This window comes from Somniosus microcephalus, chromosome 5, assembly GCF_052327205.1.
Source record: "Somniosus microcephalus isolate GS21.2 chromosome 5, FLI_Smic_1.0, whole genome shotgun sequence".
Lineage (NCBI taxonomy): Eukaryota > Metazoa > Chordata > Chondrichthyes > Squaliformes > Somniosidae > Somniosus > Somniosus microcephalus.
In genome coordinates this window covers 263520474-263542909 of record NC_140991.1, presented here as the reverse complement: position 1 = coordinate 263542909, position 22436 = coordinate 263520474, and the positions used below count along the sequence as shown (strand labels likewise).

Genomic DNA, 22436 nt, shown 5'->3' with positions numbered 1-22436 from the left:
AATTTTTTATTTTACAAACTCTGTGCCCTTCCCGCATGACAAACAAAAACAGAGAAACCCCCCAAAAAACAGTCAGACACATAGCTGGCTCTCACAACCTGGTGAAAATCAACAAAACAGTTAAACAAAAATGACCATGATCCTCGGCCTTCATAAAAAACTCATAACCTTCTCGGCCATAATAAAAAACACACATAACCTTCTCGGCCTTCATAAAAAACTCACATAACCTTCTCGGCCTTCATAAAAAACTCAACATTTTGCCACAACTCCTACTTTTTGGCCTGCGAGGGTGATCCGCCTCGCTTGTGCGAATGGCCCCTTCCCGCCCTGCAGCTCCTCCCCAATGGGACCCCAGTGGCTGCAGCAAGGCTGGGGGAAGGCTGCTGAGGGCCACATAGTGAGTCGGCAGATGCCCTTGGGGGACGGCCTGGACCAGCTCTGGGCCTGGAGGGCCCGGCTGCTGACTGTTCCAACTCTGCTTGGGCGGCAGCAGTCTGTCCTACGGGTGATGGCAGCTGCAGTGGAGGAGTAACAGTGTTGGCAGCAGGAATGCTGCCAACCTGACAGAGCACAGGCACTTCCTGGTCGACCGAGACACTGGCACTCGCACAGGCCAGCACTGAAGCATGCGCAGCAATCTGCTGAAGCACAGACTGCTGGGCTGCTGTGGCGCGGCGAGGGCCCCGGCGATTCCTGGCCGAACCAGCGAGGGTGGCAGCAATTAGTGCCCGTGTGGCCCTGATCTGTGTCTGCATCAGACCAGCCAGTGAATGCATGGCACGACTAAGCACTTGGCTCAAAGCCGCCTGTGCTGCCCCGAAGTCCTGCAGACTCCTGGCCTGTGCTGCCCCGAATTCCTGCACACTCCTTGCCAGTGACTCTATGGAGTCAGGCATCCTTGCCACTGCAGCCATGAGCTCAATGTGCCTGCACTCAGCCTGGGCGCCCATTTCACCAAGGAGCCACACCTCCTCTGCGCTCACTCCGGGGAGAAGGCCGCCGAGCTTCCCTACTCCTCCCATGTTGCTGCAGCCCGCTGGGCCCTGGAGCTTCACCGTCATCAGACCCTTCCCCCCCTGCTCCCCTCCAGGGAAGACGTGTCCCCATCATGGCCATGGGCTGCCTCAGCTGAGGGTGGCACTGATGGTCCGGCTTCCTTTTCCTCCTCCTCGCCTTCCGAATCACTCACAGTGCCAGCTTGAGGGCCCGCCTCCTCACCTGGCGAATCAGCATCTGAAAGCAGGGAGGCACAAGAGTTGCTTTAGAAATGAGGACAGGGCAGCAGCAAGGGAGGCATGAGTGCTGCTATGCACTGCATTGGTTCAAGAGTGGCAAAGGATGCTGGTGTGAGGCACAAGTGGAAAGAGAGAGATCAAAAATGTGATGACCTTACCATTGCTGTCCAGAACGGGGTCGGCATCTCCAGTGGCGACGGGGCCAATCAGCCGGCCTCCCATAATCCGCTCCACTCGCTGCTCCAGGTCGGTGAGGTCTTTAAGTTCAGGACGGCCTCCCCCGGTCCATAGCTGCTGCCTGCAATTGTGGGCCAGCTTGCCCTGCAAGAGAAAGGACGGGCTCTCAGTACAGTGTCAAGCCCTGATCTTGCCTGCACTGCCTCCCATGGTCGAATAGCCCTGAGAGTGTCAAGCCCTGATCTTGCCTGCACTGCCTCCCATGGTAGAATAGCCCTGACAGTGTCAAGCCCTGATCTTGCCTGCACTGCCTCCCATGGTCGAATAGCCCTGACAGCGTGTAAAGTGGTGAATGTGCATGTGATTTTCATGAGAGTCCCATAGTTATTGGATAAGGGCTGGGCATTGGGGCTTTCAGGACCCTTTGGCCATAAAGTGAGGTGCACATGCAGGGATGAAGAGGATACTGGAAAGGGTACTCACCCTGACAACCCAAGTGAGGTCATTGAACTTCTTTCTGCACTGCGTGGGTGTCCTGGGGACCATGCTGCTGGAGGTCACTCTGTTCGCCACCTCCCTCCAAGCTTTCCTATACTCGCTGGGCAGCGGCCTCCTGCCACTGTCAGGGAAGAGGACAGGTCGCCTGCACTCCACTGCGCCAACCAGAACCTTCAGGGCACCCACACTAAAGTGCTGCGCTCGCTCCCTGGCCTTCTCCATGGGCCTGGGCGTTGCGTGGTTGAAGCAGGTCTGTCTAGGCCTAGATTCAGGGCTTCAGTGTGCAGGGCGTGGCAGCAAACCAAATCGACCCTCCCCCTTTAAGAGCTGACCGGCGCCAGCGTGTCTGCCAGCAATCGATAACTCGCCGCACCTGCGCTGCGCCCGCCCTCGGTGGTGGCGCCCCGGCTCACCAGCTTAGCGCCTTATGATAGTCGTGCACCACCTGCTTTAGCGCAGCAACAACCTCTTGGGGTGATGCAACTCAATTTCGGCGAAGGTGTCGCTAAGTTGCGCCGGGCGCTAAATTTAGCGACCACCCAGCTGCAACGCCCCAAACGTGGCGATACTGAATTTCTAGGCCTTTAACTTCCCACCGGACCCAAACTCACCCGTTTATTTGGGTTAAAATTCCCCCCAAAGTAATTATTCAACAAGTCAGCCAGTTCCTTATTTTCATTTGCAATATTACCTGCACCTGTTTTTAAAGGGACCACATTAACCTTGACTATGCTTTTTCTTCTGTAGTATAATAATAAAAACTTTTTGTGTTACTCTTGATATCCCTCGCAAGTTTCATTTTGTATTCCTTTTCTGCAGCTCTTACTATCTTTTTTTCCCTTCCTTTGCTGTTCTTTATATCTATCCCAGGCTCCTGGATCTACACTGTTCTTTGTACTTTTGTATGTTCTTTCCTTTAGTTTTATGTTCTCTCTCACCTCTTTTGTCGACCATGGCTGTTTTATTTGCTAAGTAGAGCTGTTGCCCCTTAGGGTTTTATACTGGTCCTGTATTAAACTAAATTCTTTTATGAACACCTCCTGCTGTTCATCTGTAGTTTTACCCGCTAACAGTTTTGATCAGTTTGCTGTCATCAATTTCTGTCCAATCCCGTTAATGTTAGTCTTACCAAAATGTTGAATCTTAACTATGTTAAGTTTCTCCTTTTCAAACCTAACATTGAATTCAATCATATTATGATCATTTAGATACATGTTCCCTTACTGTTAGATTATTAACTAAGTCTGGCTCATTACTCATTAATAAATCTAGTATTGCCTGTCCTCTTGTTGGTTCTAGAACATATTGCTCTAGAAAACTATCTTGAATGCACTCAATGCACTACCTTCCTGACAGGAGCTAATCTGCTCTTCGCAATCTATATGAAAATTAAAGTCTCCCATTAAAGTTGTGAGGAGAGACGAGAGAAGCTGGGATTGTTTTCCTTAGAACAGAGAAGGTGAAGGGGGGATTTAATAGAGGTGTTCAAAATTATGAGGAGTTTTGATAGAGTAAATAGGGAGAAACGGTTTCCACTGGCAGGAGGGTCGGTAACCAGTGAACGCTTATTGAAAAAGAACCAAGGTGGAGATGAGGAGAATATTTTTATGCAGAGAGTTGTTATGATCTGGAATGCACTGCTTGATGGGGTGTTGGAAGCAAATTCAATAGTAATTTTCAAAAGGGAATTGGAGATATACTTAGAACATAAACATAAGAAATAGGAGCAGGAGTAGGCCATTCAGCCCCTCGAGCCTGCTCCGTCATTCAATAAGATCATGGCTGATCTTCTACCTCAACTCCACTTTCCTGCACTATCTTCATATCCATTGATTCCCTTAATATCCAAAAATCTATCAATCTCTGTCTTGAGTATACGCAACGACTGAAAATATACTTGATATATTCTTGAAAAAGAAAAATTTATAGGGTTATTGCGAAAGAGCAGAGGAGTTGGACGAATTAGATAACTCTTTCAAAGAGCCAGCACAGGCACGATGGGCCGAATGGCCTCATTCTGTGCTGTGTGATTCTATGAAATCCTGGAATGGAGCCGGACTCTATGACCTTCTAACTCAGAGGTGATTGCTACGGCAGAATTCAAGGCTGACACGCATTAATTGCTTGCTCTTGTACCGATCACAAGTGGAATTTGTTATCTTAATTACACAGAAGTTACAATTTGGAAACAGGCCATTCAGCCCAAACAGTCCATGTTAGTGTTTATCCTTCGCACAAGCTATTGTCCTAAATCTCAAGAACACTTCCTGTTCCCAGATCTCTTTATTCTCCTTTCCGTCAACCAATTATCTAACCTATTCTGAAATGTTGACATGGCCTGTGTTTCAGTCATTATGTCTGGTAGTGCATTCCACATTCTCACAGCCTTCTGTGTTAAGGGAGACATCTCGTGCTCCCTGTGCTAAATCTCCCCTTTCCTGTGATAATTGGACGCTGTTCTCCTCATTTTATTTGTTACCTGTTCTTTTCCTTTCAGTTCATTCCTTTGTTGCCTCCTCTTTTATTTCATCCCTGTTGTGCATCGTATTACCTATTCGCTCAGATTGATCTTAGGGATATCTTGATATCTAAATGTTCATATGTTGACTACTTATTGCTATTTATTACGAGCTTAGCTGTTTTCCTCTTTCGATTTATAAATTGCTTATTTGTCCTTTTGGCTTGGTATCATCTGTATTTGTTACTGTTTTTAAATAGTCTTTTTTTAAAATAGACTGATGACAAGAATAATTTGGGTGAATATATTCCAAATACTATACTGTATACTACAGTAGGATTTTTAAAGGAATTCAGAGGGTAGATAGAGAGAAACTTACATAGGATTCCATAGGATATACAGCACAGAAACAGGCCATTCGGCCCAACCAGTCCATGCCGGCGTTTATACTCTACTTGCGCCTCCTCCCGTCTTTCCTCATCTAAATCTATCAGCGTAACCCTCTATTCCCTACTCCCTCATTTGCTTGTCCAACCTCCCCTTAAATGCATCTATACTATTCGCTTCAACCACTCCCTGTGGTAGCGAGTTCCACATTCTCACCACTCTTTCGGTAAATAAGTTTCTTCTGAATTCCCCATTGGCCTCTAGTTATGCTCTTCCCCACAAGTGGAAACACTCTCTCATTATCCACTCTACCAAAACCTTTCATAATTTTAAAGACCTCTATTAGGTCACCCCTCAGCCTTTTTTCAAGGGAAAAGAGAACCCGCCTGTTCATCCTTTCCTGATATGTATACCCTCGCATTTCTGGTATCATCCTTGTAAATCTTCTCTGCACGCTCTCCAGTGCCTCTATATCCTTTTTATAACATGGCGACCAGAACTGCACACAGTACTCTAAGTGTGGTCTAAAAAAGGTTCAATACAAGTTTAGCATAATGTCCCTACTTTTCAATTCTACCCCTCTAGAAATAAACCCTAGTGCTTGGTTTGCTTTTTTTATGGCCTTGCTAACCTGTGGCGACACTTTTAGTGATTTGTGTATTTGTTCTCCAAGACCCCTTTGTTCCTCTACCCCACCTAGACTCGCACCCTCCAAGTAATAAGTGACCTCCCTATTCTTCCTACCAAAATGAAATACCTCACATTTATCAGTGTTGAACTTCATTTGCCAATTATTTGCCCATTCTGCAAATTTATTAATGTCCTCCTGTAATTTGTTGCAGTTCTTCTCAGTATTGACTATCCCCCCCAATTTGGTATCACGGCCAATTTAGAAATTGTGTTTTTGATTCCAAAGTCTAAATCGTTAATATAAATTGTGAACAGCAGTGGTCCCAGCACTGATCCTTGTGGAACACCACGACCCACCATCTGCCACTGTGAAAGCTACCCTTTTCTCCCACTTTCTGCTTTCTGTCTTGAAGCCAGCTAGCAATCCATTCTGCTACTTGTCCCCTGACTCTGCATTCTCTAAGCTTATTCATTAGTTTATTATGGGGTACCTTATCGAAAGCCTTATGAAAATCCAGATAAATTACATCTACTGCATTACCATTGTCTACTCTCTCTGTTAACTCTTCAAAAAATTCAATAAGGTTGGTCAAGCAAGATTTTCCCTTTTGAAATCCATGCTGACTATTCATTCTTATACTTTTCATTTCTAGATGTTCTTCTATTCTCTCCTTTAGGAGGGATTCCATTATTTTTCCTACCACCGATGTTAAGATGACTGGTCTATAATTCCCTGGACATGTCATATCCCCCTTCTTAAATATAGATATTATGTAAGCTATCCGCCAGTCCTCTGGCACTACACCTTTTTCTAATGAATTATTAAATATGTGTAGTAATGCCTCTGCTATCTCTTCCCTAGATTCTTTTAAAATGCGTGGATGCAATCCATCTGGACATGGGGTTTTATCCTCTTTGAGTTTGATTAGTTTATTTAATATATCCCCTTTTTTTATCTTAAATGCACTTATCTCATTACTAATCTCATCATCCAATGTCATGTCCACCTGTTCTATCTCCCTGGTAAATACCGAAGCGAAATAATGATTTAATATTTCTGCCATCTCCCTATCGTTACCTGTGGTATTGTCCTGTCTAGCCCTTCATGACCCTATTCCTATCCTAAACTTCCTTTTTTTATTGATGTGCCTGTAAAATATTTTACTATTTTGTTTTATGTTCCTTGATAATTTAATTTCATAGTTCCTCTTTGCCTTCCTAGTTGTTTTTTTGACTTCTCTCCTAATCTCTTCGTATTCTCTCTTATCATGCATTCCTCTACTGTCTATGTATTTAATGTATGCCTCTTTCCTCACCCTCAATTGTTCCCTTATGTCTTTATTCATCCATGGAGTCTCATTAGTGTTTAGCTTGTTCTTTCCTTTTAGCGGAATATATTTTTCCTGCACTCTGTTGAACGCCATTTTAAATGTTTCCCAGTGTCATTCTACATCGTTGTTTGCCAATATTGTTGCCCATTTTACCTTCCCAAGTTCTATTCTCAGCCCCTTAAAATCAGCTTTTCTCCAATCTATTAACCTGTTTTTTGTCATACTTATGTCCTCCTCTATTATCATCTTGAAGCGTATTATATTATGGTCACTATTGCCTATGTGTTCCCCTACTTTTACTTCTCTTATCTGCTCTGGCTCATTCCCCATATCTAGATCCAGTAGCAAATCATCCCTTGTTGGGCTTTTTACATATTGGGTTAGAAAGGAGTCCTATAGACATTGTAGGAACTCCATTCCATTATCCCCTTTAGCTCTCTCTTCTGTCCAATTAATATCAGGGTAGTTGAAATCCCCCGTGATTATTATTCTATGTTTTTTACTAATTTCTCTAATTTGTCTGTATATTTCTTCCTCCGCCTCCCTTCCACTATTAAGTGGTCTGTAGACTATGCCTATTAGTGTGATTGATCCTTTATTATCTTTTATCTCTATCCATATGGATTCCATTTTTGTCTTGCTGATATCTACGTCCCTTTTTTCTACTGCTATTATGTTATTCCTAATAAGTACAGCTACTCCACCTCCCCTTTTTCCCCTCTATCTTTTCTAAATATGTTATACCCTGCAATGTTTAATTCCCAGTCCTGATTTTTCTGTAGCCATGTCTCAGTAATCCCTACTATAACTGGTTCCTCCCAACACATGATTGCCTCCAGCTCCCCTGTTTTATTACAGACACTGTGTGCATTACTGTACAGACAGTTTAACTCATTTTTAATAGGATTTCCTCTCAACTTATGCTTAACCATCTTTTTAGACTCCTGTTCTATAACTTTATTTGCTCCCTAGCTGTCAATATCCTCCCTTACTTTATTCTTTCCTATGCTCACTTTTCCTGTTTTATTTATATTTAGATCCCTCCCCCTTCTTACTCGTTTAAAGCCTTTGCCACCTCCCTATTACCCTTTCCACTAGGACACGGGTCCCATCCTGGTTCAGGTGGAACCTGTCCCATCGGTACAGCTCCTTCAAGGCCCAGAACTGGTGCCAGTGTCCCATGAAAAGGAACCCCTCTTTCCCACACCAGCCCTTTAGCCGTGTGTTAATTCTCCTGATCTGTCTGCTTCTATGCCAATTTGCACGTGGCTCGGGCAATAATCCAGAGATTATTAACCTCGATGTCCTGCGTTTTAGTTTAGAGCCTAACTCCTGAAACTCTTTCAGCAGGACCTCCTCCCTGTTCCTACCTACCTACTTTTTCTGCTGGTGGGGGAGTCTAGGATAAGGAGACATAACCTTAAAATCAGAGCCAGATCATTCAGGAGAGAAGTTAGGAAACACTTCTTCACACAATGAATGGTAGAAGTGTGGAACTCTCTCCCACAAAAAGCAGTAGATGCTAGCTCAGTTAATAATTTTAAATCTGAGATTGATAGATTTTTGCTTGACAAGGGTATAAAAGGATATGGAGCCAAGGCAGTTGGATGGATTTGAGATACAGATCAACCATGATCTCATTGAATGGTGGAACAGGCTCGAGGGGCTGAATGGCCTTATTTGTATAGTTAGAATGTATTTATCACCTTGAAACAGCTCCTCATGTTTTATAAACTGATAGCATTTCATAACAGGTGCGACAGCACTATAATATTGCATGGCTTTCTTTTGTCGTGCACTGGGTTTTCAGTCCAGTGTGTATTAAATCAACACTTTCTCCAGGTAGGAGATCTTGCATTCAAATTACAATCTCCTATTTTAAAATTTAGCCCTTGTTTTTTCAACAACTGCCATAATGAAAATTCTACACCAATCTCCAGAGAAAAATGCGTTTACCGAGAGCTACAGTTGACTTGAAGCATGCAAGTCAGTGATTTGGTTTGCTGGGTGTTCTTGATGCATTGTACACACATGTGGTCATAGTGTACATTTTCACAGACCAGTTATGGCCACCGAAGGAGATGGAGATGGAAAGACGTCAAACAGGTTTGAAAGAAAGAAACCAGCTGACCTGACTCTGGAACACTGGATCACAAGTTGGGAAAAACAACAAATTGGATTTCACCTCGATGAAGTACATGAGTGAGTAGTACATTTCTGTTTTGCTCCAAGCCTCTGGCAGTCTCATGGGTGCAATCACCTCATGGTGCCAAGTTGTCTACATCAAATCTTCTAGGGGAATGGAATGGAAGACCACTGGGGCCCTTCTACCTGTCAGGATAAGCAAATAAAGCCTCTGGGTAATCAAACCATTCACCACTAACAAAAAACACATACGAATGCAGAGTAAATCAACAATATTATGACACAAATCCTTTTCAATACAAATCCTTCACAAAGGTTTCAGAACAGTGCTAATCCAACCCAGTGGACACTCGATGGGGGGCGTTTTCCAATTGCCAGCTGCCCATTTCTCGCGTGAAAAACATGCAGCTGGCATTTGAAAATCCGGCGGGGGTGGGACAGAAGGGACGCCTCAGCCAGCCCTTAGGTGCCCGAGCTCCTCCTTCCCTCCCCCAGGCTTGACTTGCCAGCCGCTCAGCATAAGAGCCAGCCAATTTCCTGCCCTCCCACAACCAGCTAACTGCTTGTTTGATATCCACAGCTCGCCCGCTATATTCAAATGAGGCCCAAGCTTGGAAATGGTTCGGGCCTTCCGACGTCAACTTTGGAATTACAACAAAGCCATTCCATCGACTTCGCAACTTGTTTCAGACAGAGATTGAGGAATCCATAAGTTTAAGGGGGGTGGAGTTTCCATTTGTTTCCGCTAGTTTTGCACCCAGATTCCAGCCGAATCGGCTAACCCAGCGCAACAGATCAGGGAATTTAAAACGTAGGTGAGTTATTTCCAAAACCACTTACGTTCATATTTTCTGCAATCTTTTACACTGTTTCATGATTCAATCAGGCTCCGCCCACAGAACTGGCCACACCCCCGCGTTAAAATTGTGAGATTCCGCCGATTGTGCTGGTTCGGGAAGGCTCTTCAAATTGCGCTCATTTTCTTGCACGCACAGGCACTAGTAGGCACATTTTAATAGCTTTTTCATATTAAAAGATATTTCATTTACTAAGAACCTGACCTGTGTACACCAATGAAACTATTAAATGTTTCAGGATAGTTTTTAAAGTAATTTTCAGTGATATTAAATCAGGTTACTCACAGGTCAAGGACTGGACACCCTTATTAAAAATGCTTATTTTTGGTGATAAACCCATTTTCAGCTATATAAATAAAACTGCACCAGGTTACCGCTCTTCAATACATCAAGGAAAACTTTTTTAATGAGAAAAAAAAGAAACACTTACACTCTATTACGCTGCCCGATTACACTGGTTCATGGGAGATTTTACGTTTGTGATTATGCAAATGAATTTTAGCGGAAACTTGAAGCCTAACCTAACCAGCGCAATTTCAAACACATTTTGGGCGCAATTTTCTGATTGCACCCAAAGCGGAAACTCTACCCCAAGATCTTTTGCCTGTGACACCTATAACAGCTCCCATGTGATGTATATATTGGTAACAAGTTGGCACGGTGCATCCTAGATTCGTAACATATTACATTAACCAGTTATGTCAATTTAACATAATGAAGAAAATAAAAGTTTAAGGGGAAAAATTCGGTGGAGCCCCCTTTGGGGTGCTAACTTTGCCAGGCCCCGAAAAAGTTAGCGCCCCTGTGCTGTAAATTCAGTGATAGCCCCAAGCAGAAGGCAGAGTGCTACTGGAAGCGCTCTCCCTCCTTTCTGGGGCACTACAAGTGAATATCGCGGCGCTACATGCAGCAGCGCCACGCACTTCGGCACGTAGCACCGCACGGTATTGCAGGCCTCCCTCCCCGGACCAATGGGGAGCGGGGTGCCAGGAAAACAGCCCGGCACGGCCAAAAAAAAATGGCTGTCTGACACCTGACACCTGCCACAACTGCAAAAACGCTACCCTGACCCTGTCGGACATATCGTCTGGCGATAGGTCAGGGGGCGCAACTGAAGTTTGTGGCTGGGGCGCTGTGCACGGTGATGACGCCATCGCCAGAGGTGCAGCACCACGGGGCGCTCCTGGCTACCGCCGCTGCTAACCTCCCGCTGAATTTTGCGGGAGGCATTAGCAGCGCCACGCCCGGGCGTGAGGGGCTTTGCGCCCCGTTAGCACCCCCACGGGAGGCGCAAAGCAACCCAATTTTTCCCCCTAAATCTCTTACCTGAGGTAGTATTGTATTTTATTCTTTTGCCTTTTTAACTATCAATTTATCTTAAATATAAAAGAATATCAAGTTATATATAGTTTGTTGAAATATATATATAGTATCTCACGTTATTGGATTGCAATTAATCATAATACTTAATTGTTACAAAACCTTCAAATTGCTCAGAACTGGAAAACGGATGTGTTTAATTCAGTTTGCAGTAAAACATAAGGATAGCAAGGATATGTTAAGCTGATGATATGGGATTGCTTTTGTGACAGTTTATAAATTTAATGAGAACTCCGTTTTGTTTCTTCGACTCACCTGCATTGTGCACTAGAACCAGGTCCTGGTGGCCCCTAGTAAAACCTGTCCATGATTCTAATCTACAAAATGGACTGAGTATTCTCAGATCAATCAGCATCTCCTGAGATGACTGCACCTCTTTTATAAGTAAAGCATGGTTCCAGCCACATGTTCAATCACTGTGTGAGAGACATTGGCCTAGAAATTCACTGGCCTTAGCGCCGCTTTTGAGGCGCTAGAGGGCCTAGCGCCGAAGTTATGGCCAGTTTAGAAATTGATAGGGGCCCTAAATCGGCGTTAGGCCGGTAGCGCTGCGCCGGCACCGATGACGTCATCGGTGTGCGCAGCGTCCCGGTTGCCATGGTAACCCGCCCGAACGCGGAAATTGAGTTGCGGCCGCCTCGCCCGTGGCAGCCGCAAGCAACGTTCTGGCAGAGGTGCCTTACAGAACTTTGCGCCGGCGCATTAAAGGCCCCGCGGCGGCCGGCCGCTTTCCCGCCGGCCGCCTGGCCGCAGCTCCCTCCCCGGACTTCCCCCCCCCCGGAACAGAAGCAAGCCCGGCACTTGTCCGAGGTGCCGGGCTCATTTTTAAAAAGATTATCGCGGGCCGCGGCCGGGTGCAGGCAGCTCCTCCTTAACGGAAGGAGGAGGCCTGCACTTCCCGAGCCTGCCGCACCGCAGCGGGCGCCGCAGCGCCGGAATAGCGCCGCAATGCGGCGCGTGGCGCCAGTTTTGAGGCGCTGAGACCCCTCAGTAGCGCCGGCAGCCGTTTGGGCGCGGTGCTACTGAATTTTTGGCGCGTGCAGGGGGACTTAGCGCCGGCACTAACTTCCGGCGCTAAAGCCCTCGCTGCGCCAAAACCGAATTTCTAGGCCATTGTAACATAAAGAATGAAATCGGCCACAATAAAACAGACATCCTTGGAGGGGAAAATATTTCTAGATTTTAGTTCTTTGTAATTTTGTTTTACAGTTCAGCAATCTCTATTTTGATCTCATATTAATGTTTGTGACTTTAATGTACTTTGTCCCCCGCCCATCTTCATCCAGTTGAGAAGAATGCCCACTGTCCTTATACGTCTGACTCAAGATGCTGTCCCATAAATTGACAGATGTTTTTAATATTAAAAGTTTATAAACTGCAAAGCAAAAGGTGTTCAAAAATTAAATGTGCTATTTTTGATATAAAATTCTAGTTTATCCAGGAAGACATGCCGTTGGATCCACAATTTAGCAGATAGGGGAGGGGGGTGAGGGAGAAATAATTTGGAAGGAATATGTACAATTTAAAATGTGCTGCCGATGGGCGATGTAGAAAACTTTAGGACGCGCTTCAATTCCACAGCACGGTATAAATTAAAACATTATATTGTGGGGGCTGCCGAATTGGTTATAACTGTCTAATTATATTTGTTCATTTTTAACTGCTCTTTATCTATAGAATGTTGAAGAAACACCTGGATGTTATGCTAAATGGGAGAAAGCAAATCCGTATTTTTTTCCCACTTTGTGGAAAGGCAGTGGATATGAAATGGTAAGTAAATTGCTGATGGAGAGTGACATGTTAAAACATTTGTACGATTGGTCATACTGGAGGACACTTTTTTAAATTCTGCTAATATTTCATTTTTTTCAATATTCTTATTCAACATTTGGGTCTCGGAACTGCAATTTTGTTCGAGCAGCCTTTCCCTGGGTGTTTAATTTGCCAGCACTATTTGAGGTTTTGACTGAAATTTATAATTTGCCACGTTCCACTTTGATATATATACAAGTTTAATTTTTTTTTAAATGGTGGTCAAAGCAAAGTCATATGAACATATTCATGCGCCAATATTTGCCAAGCATAATTTTGATGACACGGTGATCGTAAGGAATAGTAAGCGTGGTTTTAACAGCAATAGCTTGTGCCTTGCACTGGAAATCCTGAAAGATGCAGTCATATCAATAATTGAAACTGATTTAGTTGATCAAATTTACTTGGATTTTTAGGAGACCTTTGATAAGATCCGTCTGGGGCTTTGAAATAGATAAAGGTGCATGGAATAATATCAGATTACAAACTGGTAGGAAGTGATGATGAGTAAACAGTGCTTTGCCATGGGGTAGATCCCCTGCTGTTCACACTATGGGTGAGTGTATTCCCAATTTAAGGTAATGCTCATTGATCCATGAAATATTAAACACGCACAATAGCCAGATATTAGGAACTGAAAGTGGTTACTTTCATTTTGAACATTTATCAGCAATTTTTGTTCCTAATTCAATGACTAAATTTTAACTCTTGTACTTCTCAAAGTTTTATTGCAGCAAAATATCATGTTATGTTAGAGTGTAGAACTGTATACTTCGAATATTCAGTGCACATCCCACACATGTTACAATTAACAGAAGTGTGTTATGGTAAACTTCAAAAAAAATATGTGTATTAAATTTGAAGTTATTTAAAAAATTGCCATATTTTATTGACTTGTTGACAGCAAATTAACATCTGATTAAGTTTAAAGCCCTCATTCTAATCTTAAAATCCCTTGATGGCCTTGCTACACCCTACCTCTGTAACCTCCTCCAGACTTGCTTTCCCTCCCACACCCTTCAGTCTTCCAACTCTGGCACCCCCTCCACCCATTCTAAACCCTCTCCCATGGCTCGCCGTTTCATTTCTCTTACTATTTCCTTATAAAGGGCATTGCACTTTGAAAGCACTATTAAATGCAAGTTGTTGTTGTTGTTGATGGCTGCTAAACCGGCACGGAATGCTCAACTGAAGCTTCTGCCATTAGGACAGAAAAACTGAACTCTGTCGTCTCTATCTGTTCACAATATCTAATATTACAAGCTTAAAGCACTGCATTTTATTAAATTTATTCAGTGAGTGCACCTCAGACTTTATTAAATTTTATTCAGTAAGTGCCCCTCAGACTCATGGAGCTTCTTTAGAGAGCAGTGTGCAGTAAACAGAAAGGTTTTGTGTGCATTTATTTTTGAAGTATTGGGGTAGATTTTTGTCTTCACCAGCTGGGTGGTAATCTGGCTGAATGGACTGCCCGTCCTTATTCAACCCGACTGGTTTTCATTCCACTGATTTAAATCTACCCCCTTAGGCTATTGTGTACTGCGTTAACCTAAGATTTATGTAATGTTAAGATAGATTTCAGGCAACTTAGACTGATCCTTTTAATTAAGTTATTGAGAAAACAATTAAAGTCACTGAAGAATTCAGATCATTGTGATTGAGCCTTTATTAAATATGCTTATTTATAATTGCATTGACTAGGCATTAAAAGACAACAGAGGAAATAGCTGTGTTGGACATTTCAAATTTTGCACTAAAAAAGAAGCGTGTTTATCTTTGAACAGTAAGGGCGCGAAATTGGGATCATTAGTGCCAAAACGGACTCTACGAATGCCCTTAGAGCTCCAAAATGGCATCTGCGGTGCGCGCGCACACTTGTGGGGTGAATCGTGCCAGACACCATATTGGTGAGGGCGTTAGCGTGCACGCAGTGAACATCCGCCGGAAGTATGCAGAACAGGCAGACGATGACATCAATCAGCGTGTAATGCTGATTTGATGCCAGCGCTGCCATTTTGGAGCTTAACGCTCCAGCTAACACCCTCTCTTAACCTTGCACAGTTGAACGTGCGGTCAGCAGCAGTAAGGACCCCCCACCAGCGCTATTTAAACTTACAGATTAGCTGCTGGTTGATTTCTTCTGGCTGTTGCTACGATTCTACAAGTGTTTGGTGCTTTCTTTAGATGTTTCAAGTTGCATAAGTCTACAGGGAGGGTGCGGCAGGTGCAGAAGGACTTTCAGTTGACTTCAAGGCTTCTGCACAAACCAGTGGGTGCACTAGTAGGCATTTCCCTTGGAATACAGCATGACTTGGACAATGAACAGAGGCCATGTCGAGCAATACAAGCTGCTGGAAGAGGGAAGAGGAGGAGGAGGAGGAGGGCTCTCAGCAGGAGGCCATATCTGCCCAGGGTGTTCCAGGGAGCAATTGTCCTGCCTCAACCTCAACGAGGAACAATGTGCGAGACGTGTGCGCTTCAGTAAGGATGTCTTCACTGAAATCTGCCACCTGCTGCAGCCACGACTGTAACCTCAGAGCATGGCAAGGACCGCATTGCCAGTGGCCGTGAAGGTGACCATGGTGATGAACTTTTATTAATCTGGCTCCTTCCAGGCTGGAGATATTTGCAACATCTCGCAGTTTGCCATCCACTGTTGCGCAAGGGAGGTCACTGAGGCTCTCTATTCAAAGAGAGCTACCTACGTTTCATCCTCTCTTGCCAGAGAGCAGCAGACGGAGCGAGCATGCGGCTTCGATAGGATTGCAGGCTTCCCCATGGTAAAGGGTGCCATTGACTGCAAGCACATTGCTTTGTGGGCACCGCATGTCAACTCTGCCATATATCGGAACTGAAAGGAATTCCACTCCCTCAACGTCCAGCTGGTGTGCGACCATAGGCACCGAATCATGCACGTCAATGCTCGGTATTCTGGCAGCAGTCATGATGCCTTCATTCTGCGGCAGTCCACTGTGCCAGCTGCATTTGAGCCACTATGGTGACTACTGGGCGACAATGGCTATCCACTGACGACATGGCTCATGACTCCGGTGCGCAACCCACACACATGTGCAGCATGCATACAATGAAAGCCATGCTGCGCATGAAGTGTGATAGAGCAGACCATTGGTGTGCTGAAGCAATGCTCCGCTGCTGCACTATTCTGGAGGAGCCCTGCAGTACTGGGCAGAATGGGTATCAGATTCATGGTGGTCTGCTGCATGCTGCACAACCTCGCCATCATGAGGTCACAGCCCTTGCCACCAGCTATACGTCGAGCAGCTGAGGAGCATGTAGAGGAAGAGGAAGGGAGGAGGCAACCTAGACAGCCCCTTCCTGCCCAGGCTGTCCATGAAGAACTCATCTGAGTGAGTTACCTGCAACCCCAATTCCCCATTCACCAACAGTCCCACACCTTACCTTCCCTCTGTCACTGACGATCACAGCATCTGCTTGGCCACAATGCAAAATAAACATTCCAAACCAAATTTATAAATCAAATCATGCCAAACGTCAACTAATTACCCTTATGAATTCTCTTAGTACCTGTCTTCCGTGTGCCTTTGCCTGTCCTAGTGCTCCTACGCAGTGCTACCCTAATGACTGCAGCATGGCTGGTGGAAGGCTGCTGACTTTCAGTGGAGGACACTGCAGCTGGCCTTGGAGGATGATCTCAAGCAGCTCTCTGCCTAGAAGGCCCGGTTGCAGACTGCACCATCTCGGCATGTGCTGCAGCAGTCTGGGCTGACTGTTCGGCAACAGCAAGGGCACTGGCGGAGTGGCAGTGGTGGGAGGACGAATGCTGTCATCCTGAGAGAGGACAGCAGGTTTGTGCCCCATGGAGCCACTGCCACTCCTCTGGGGTGGCGTCTCAGCAATCCTAGTAATCTGTTGGAGGACAGACTGCTGGACTGCTGTGACACCCTGCAAGCCCCTTTGAACATTGTAATCCACAGCCATGATGGCAGCAGTCTGAGCTTGCGTGACAGCAGTCTGAGCCTCCACTGCAGCACTCAGACGTTGGGTGGCTGCTGCTTGTGCTGCAATGGAAGCAGAGACATCGGCCATCAGATGCCGCATCATGGTTGGAGTCAACAAGTGTGCTGGTGGAGTTGGCCACCGCTTCCATGCTGGAAAGGATGGGCTCCAAGCTCTGAGAAAAGCCCTGTGCTAAGTTGGTGCCAGACTCCTCCATGCTCCTTGAAGAGAGGCTTTCTGGCAGGCTTTCCAACGCACCAAACATTTCATGGTGCATACCCATCAGCCTTCTTCTGTAGCCTGCCCTCATCTGAGTCCTCTGCTTCAGAACTCACGTGTGACCTCATCCTCCGGTGAACTGGCATGTATGCTATCCTTGCCCCCAGCTCTGGCTGCAGACCACTCGTGCCCAGTGTCTCACCACGTGCAGATCCCGCCTGTATGCTATCCTCTAAATTAAGCGCAGTGTCAGTATCTGAGCTGGTGGCTGCCAGTGTGAAATCGAGTGACGGTATGTCTTCATCATCACTGACATTTTGCTGTTCCTCCACTGCCTGGTCAGGTTGCACTTCTTGGGTATCTGAAAGGAGAAAAGCACAAGGGTATGGTTGTGGTGAGGGGAGAGGGGGAAAGTAAGAGGTGCAAGCTTACACCATCTACAACTTGTAAATCAGAAGAGATTGTGGGATGAGGGGGAAATGGGATGTCAGGGAGAGGGTTAGGTATGAGGATATTGTCATCTTCGATGGCTTCAGCCTCGCCGGTGGCCACGGTGTCAGCAATGGCCGTCCCAATATGGCCAGCACTGTCTCCTCCATCGGGGTTAGGACATGCAGGCGCGCCTGTCCCCCGCCAGTTAGCTCCTGCTGCTTTCAGTTGTGCGTCACCTTGTCCTGCAACAGAGAGGGAAGTGTCAGTGAGTGTCATGCAATATGTTTGGGTGATGTGGCTGTCATGGTTGAATAGCTGGAAGTGTGTACAAACTGTGAGGTGTGGGTGTGAGGCTTGCAGTAGTGCTAAGTGTGTGAGGGTGAGGTGAGTGATGATTGTGTGGTGCATTGAGCAGTGTGTGAGGCTAGTGGTGCAGTTGGTAGGATATGGCATTTGTAAATGTATTCACTGACCGTGACCACTCATGTGAGGTCATTGAACTTCTTGCAGCATTGCATCCAGGTCCATGGGGCTTGACTCCTGGCATTGACCTCCAGGGGTATTTGCATCCACTGCCTTTTGAGCATGTGGCTAGAGAGCCCCCTGCGGATACAGGATATCTCCCCTACTTTCCACCTCCTCCACCAAGGCCTCCAGTGCAGCATCCAAAAACCTTGGAGCCCACTCTCTCCCATGTTATGCCATTCTTCATGGTTTCCCCAGGTCAGATTCACTTCCTGAACGGCTGCCAGCAGCTGCTCCATCCGCAATGCCTCTCCCCTTTAAGAGGTACAGGCTAGCTTTAAGCAGAGCAGGCTAGCTTCAACTGGTGCTCGTCTCTCATGATATTGGCACCCTGCTGATGCGTCCAGCCAATCAACAGCGTGGTTAGTGCTGGCTGGACACCGAAATCATTTAAATGAGCAGGCAGCACGAAGTTGGCATGCTGCCTGCATTGCAATCAACAGGCGCAGGTTAATTGCGCATCGCGATCCCTGCGCCCATATTCAGGGGCTATCCAAGTTAACCCCCTGTATTTCAGTTGAGTTTTAAGATTCACATTGCAATAAAGGGTCATGCCTCTTCATTTGGTCTGTTGTCTGTAGGCTTGCTGACCAGGGGCACACAATTGTTGGTGTGGAAATATCTGAAATCGCAATAAAACAATTTTTCACAGAACAGAATGTGTCCTACACTCAGGAGCCTGTACCAGGAATGCCAGGTACAGATATATTTAAGGTAAGGTGGTGATAGCTGTTTGTTGACAGTCCATTAATATTCATGTGATTTTTACACTGAAGATTAATAATGCCATGTGGCTAGAAATTTCCTTGATGCGTTAAATTTATCCCCCAGCCAGGTTCATCGTGGGTATGTGATTTTTCCTGTGGATTAAATGTAAAGCATGGGGAAATTTCCAGACAGTGTTTCTTATTTTCACATTTAAAGAGAAACAAAAACAATGGGATACTCGGCAGCTGATTATAGTGAAATTTCAGGAGCACCTCATTTTATTTCTTATTTAAATAAACGTTCAGACGACCCCACTACCTTCAAGAATTGCAAGGGCTTCCACTCCATTAATCTGCATCTCACGTGTGATCACCATATAATTTTGAACGTCTGTCAGATCTTTTAACTTTTCTATTCTCGTGAAGATAGCCCCAGTTTCTCTAATCTCTCCTCGTAACTAAAGCCTTTCATCCCTGGTATCGCTTAGTAAATATTCTCTCAACAAATCACTGTCCAACTCCCTCTTAAATTTAATCAGACTCAATCATCTCCCTGGTCAGTCCATTCCAATCACTCACTATCCTTTATGTGCAATAGTTAGAACTAATCTGCTTAATCACCTTCCCTCTTCTGAGCTTCAACCCATGGCCCTTGTCATTGTCAGAGCCATACTAAACAGTTTCTTATTGTTTACCTTATTGATTTTGACTTTAGTAAGATCCTCTAAGCCTTCTCTAGTGTAAGCAAACTCAGCTTCCGTAGTCTCTCCTTGTAGCTTAGGTGCCTGACACCAGGTATTAGAGTTAGATGAAGAGGGGTGCAGGGAGGCTTGTGTGGAGCATTAACACCAGTATAGACCAGTTGGGCCAAATGGCTTTTTTCTGTGCTGTAAATTCTATGTAATTCTATGTATTAGATGAGTTGCCTTTGGCCACACTTCTTCCAGTGCCATAATATCCTTCCTCTAATATGGTGAGCAGAGCTACACACAGCACTCAAGATGGGGATGAACCAATACCCTGTATAGGCTCAATATCACGTCCTGTGATTTGTGTTTTATTCTCTGCTTTCAAACCCAGAATCCAATTTTCCTTATTTACCTCTGCCACACACTGTATAGACAGTTTCAACTGCCTGTTCACCAATACCCCCAAATCCTTTTCTTGTGCTTTATCCTGTAGACTAACACCATTTAGTTTATATCTCCAATATTGGTTCTCCGTTCTTGTTCTAATCACTTGGCTCTTGTCAAAATTAAATTAAATTTACCATTTCTCATTCCAACTTTCCAATCTATCATGGGAGTAGGAGATGGGTCTCCTGGACAAGCTGAAGTTGAAGAGGGCATGAGAGGAGATAGGAGAGAACCTGGAGGCTACCATCAAACTAGATAGGTTTTACAGAAAGCAGAATAGGGGTAAACAGAAAGCAGAGAGTAGGGGTAAACAGAAAGCAGAGAGTAGGGGTAAACAGAAAGCAGAGAGTAGGGGTAAAGGGTAGCTATTCACAGTGGCAGAAGGTGGGTAGTGGTGTGATGCGCTATCAATTACTCAAAAGACTGAGGTTAAGCGAGTAACTAACAGGCTTTTATTAACAAGAGAATGAAGGTGTGCCTCGAGTGGTCGACCAGTCCAGAATACAGAGGGACTGTGGAGCAGTCACCTTTACACCTGGACTCGTGGGAGGAGTCAGCCGAGGCATGTACAGACATGTACACAGTGGAATACAAACACACACACAGGCAGGTATAACAGTGGTTTACCACATTCACCCCTTGTTTAAAAATGAGTCTGGCGGGGTGAAGTGTATTAAAAGTTTGTGTATTGGAGTCTCTCCGGAGGTCTTGTCTGCCGCTGTGATCGATGTGGCGACGGCAGGGGTAGTGAAGCTTCCGGCGTCGAGTCCCGCGTAGGCTGGGGCACTGGTGTGTAGTCCTCGTGGGTGTCGAGCGGGTCGCGGGGCCCAGGCATGCCGTCTGCTGGGGTTGGATATTGGATCGTGGGGGTGGGTGGTAGTGGGTAGTGGGTTACTGGGGCCCCCGAGGGTGCGAGGTCTCGTATGGAGACTGTGTCCTCCCGCCCGTCCGGGTACGCAATGTAAGCATACTGGGGGTTGGCGTGGAGGAGGTCGACCCTCTCGACCAGGGGGTCCATTTTATGGGTCCTCACGTGTCTTCTCAGTAGGACCGGCCCTGGGGACGTCAGCCATGGCGGTAGCGATGTTCCCGATGTGGACTTCCTTGGGAAGACAAACATTTTCTCATGATGGGTGGCGTTAGTGGCAGTGCAGAGCAGTGACCGAATAGAGTGGAGCGCATCGGGGAGCACATCCTGCCAGCGGGAGGTCGGAAGGCCCCTAGACTTTAAGGCTAGCAGGGCGGCCTTCCAAACTGTTGCATTCTCTCTTTCCACCTGTCCGTTCCCCCGGGGGTTGTAACTGGTGGTCCTGCTTGTGGCAATACCCCTAGCGAGCAGGTACTGACGGAGTTCGTCGCTCATAAACGATGAGCCCCGGTCGCTATGGATATAGCTGGGGAAACCGAACAGGGTGAAGAGGTCGTTCAGACATTTAATGACCGTGGCACTGGTCATGTCCTGGCAGGGGATGGCGAACGGGAAACGGGAGTACTCATCAATAATGTTGAGGAAGTACACATTGCGGCCGGAGGAGGGGAGAGGCCCTTTAAAAGCAACGCTCAGGCGCTCGAAAGGGCGAGTGGCTTTTATCAGGTGAGCCCTGTCTGGTCTATAAAAGTGCGGTTTGCACTCAGCGCAGACTTGGCAGTTCCTGGTCATGGTCCTGACCTCCTCAATGGAGTAAGGCAGGTTGCGGGCCTTGATGAAGTGGAAGAACCTGGTGACCCCCGGGTGACAGAGGTCATTGTGGAGGGCCCGCAGTCTATCGATCTGCGCGCTGGCGCAGGTGCCACGCGATAGAGCATCCGGGGGTTCATTGAGCTTCCCGGGCCGGTACAAGTAGTTGTAGGTCGTAGTTGTAGGTGGAAAGTTCGATTCTCCACCTCAAGATCTTGTCGTTTTTGATTTTGCCCCTCTGCTTGTTGTTAAACATAAAAGCAACTGAACGCTGGTCAGTGAGCAGGGTAAATCGTTTTCCGGCCAGGTAGTGCCTCCAATGACGCACAGCCTCCACAATAGCCTGGGCCTCCTTCTCAACAGCGGAGTGTCTGGTCTCCGGGCCCTGGAGGGCTCGTGAAAAGAAGGCCACGGGTCTCCCCGCCTGATTAAGGGTAGCGGCCAGGGCAAAGTCGGACGCGTCGCTTTCCACCTGGAAGGGGATGGATTCGTCCACTGCGTGCATGGTGGCTTTGGCAATGTCTTCCTTGATACGGTGGAAGGCTAAGCGGGCCTCTGCCGTCAAGGGAAAAGAGGTGGACTTGATCAGCGGATGGGCCTTGTCCGCATAGTAGGGGACCCACTGGGCATAATAGGAGAAAAACCCAAGGCACCTCTTCAGGGCCTTGAGGCAGTGGGGCAGTGGGAGTTCCATAAGGGGACGCATCCGGTCGGGGTCGGGACCGATGACTCCGTGTTCCACAACACAGCCAAGGATGGCGAGGCAGGTTGTGCGGAATATGCACTTCTCCTTGTTATACGTCAGGTTCAGGAGTTGGGCGGTGCAGAGGAATTTTTCGAGGTTTGCG

General features: G+C 46.3%; 1 protein-coding gene across 2 annotated transcripts in view; it reads left to right on the top strand.

The window, feature by feature from the left end:
• LOC147117700 (putative thiopurine S-methyltransferase) overlaps nt 1–22436 on the top strand; it is a 74089-nt gene that overhangs the window by 30650 nt on the left and 21003 nt on the right. For both annotated transcript variants that reach the window (XM_085988910.1, XM_085988911.1), the window contains exons 2-4: nt 8778–8921; nt 12779–12871; nt 18649–18781. In XM_085988910.1, coding sequence (XP_085845036.1) covers nt 8778–8921; nt 12779–12871; nt 18649–18781 — 370 coding nt within the window. The remainder of the gene's footprint in view (nt 1–8777; nt 8922–12778; nt 12872–18648; nt 18782–22436) is intronic.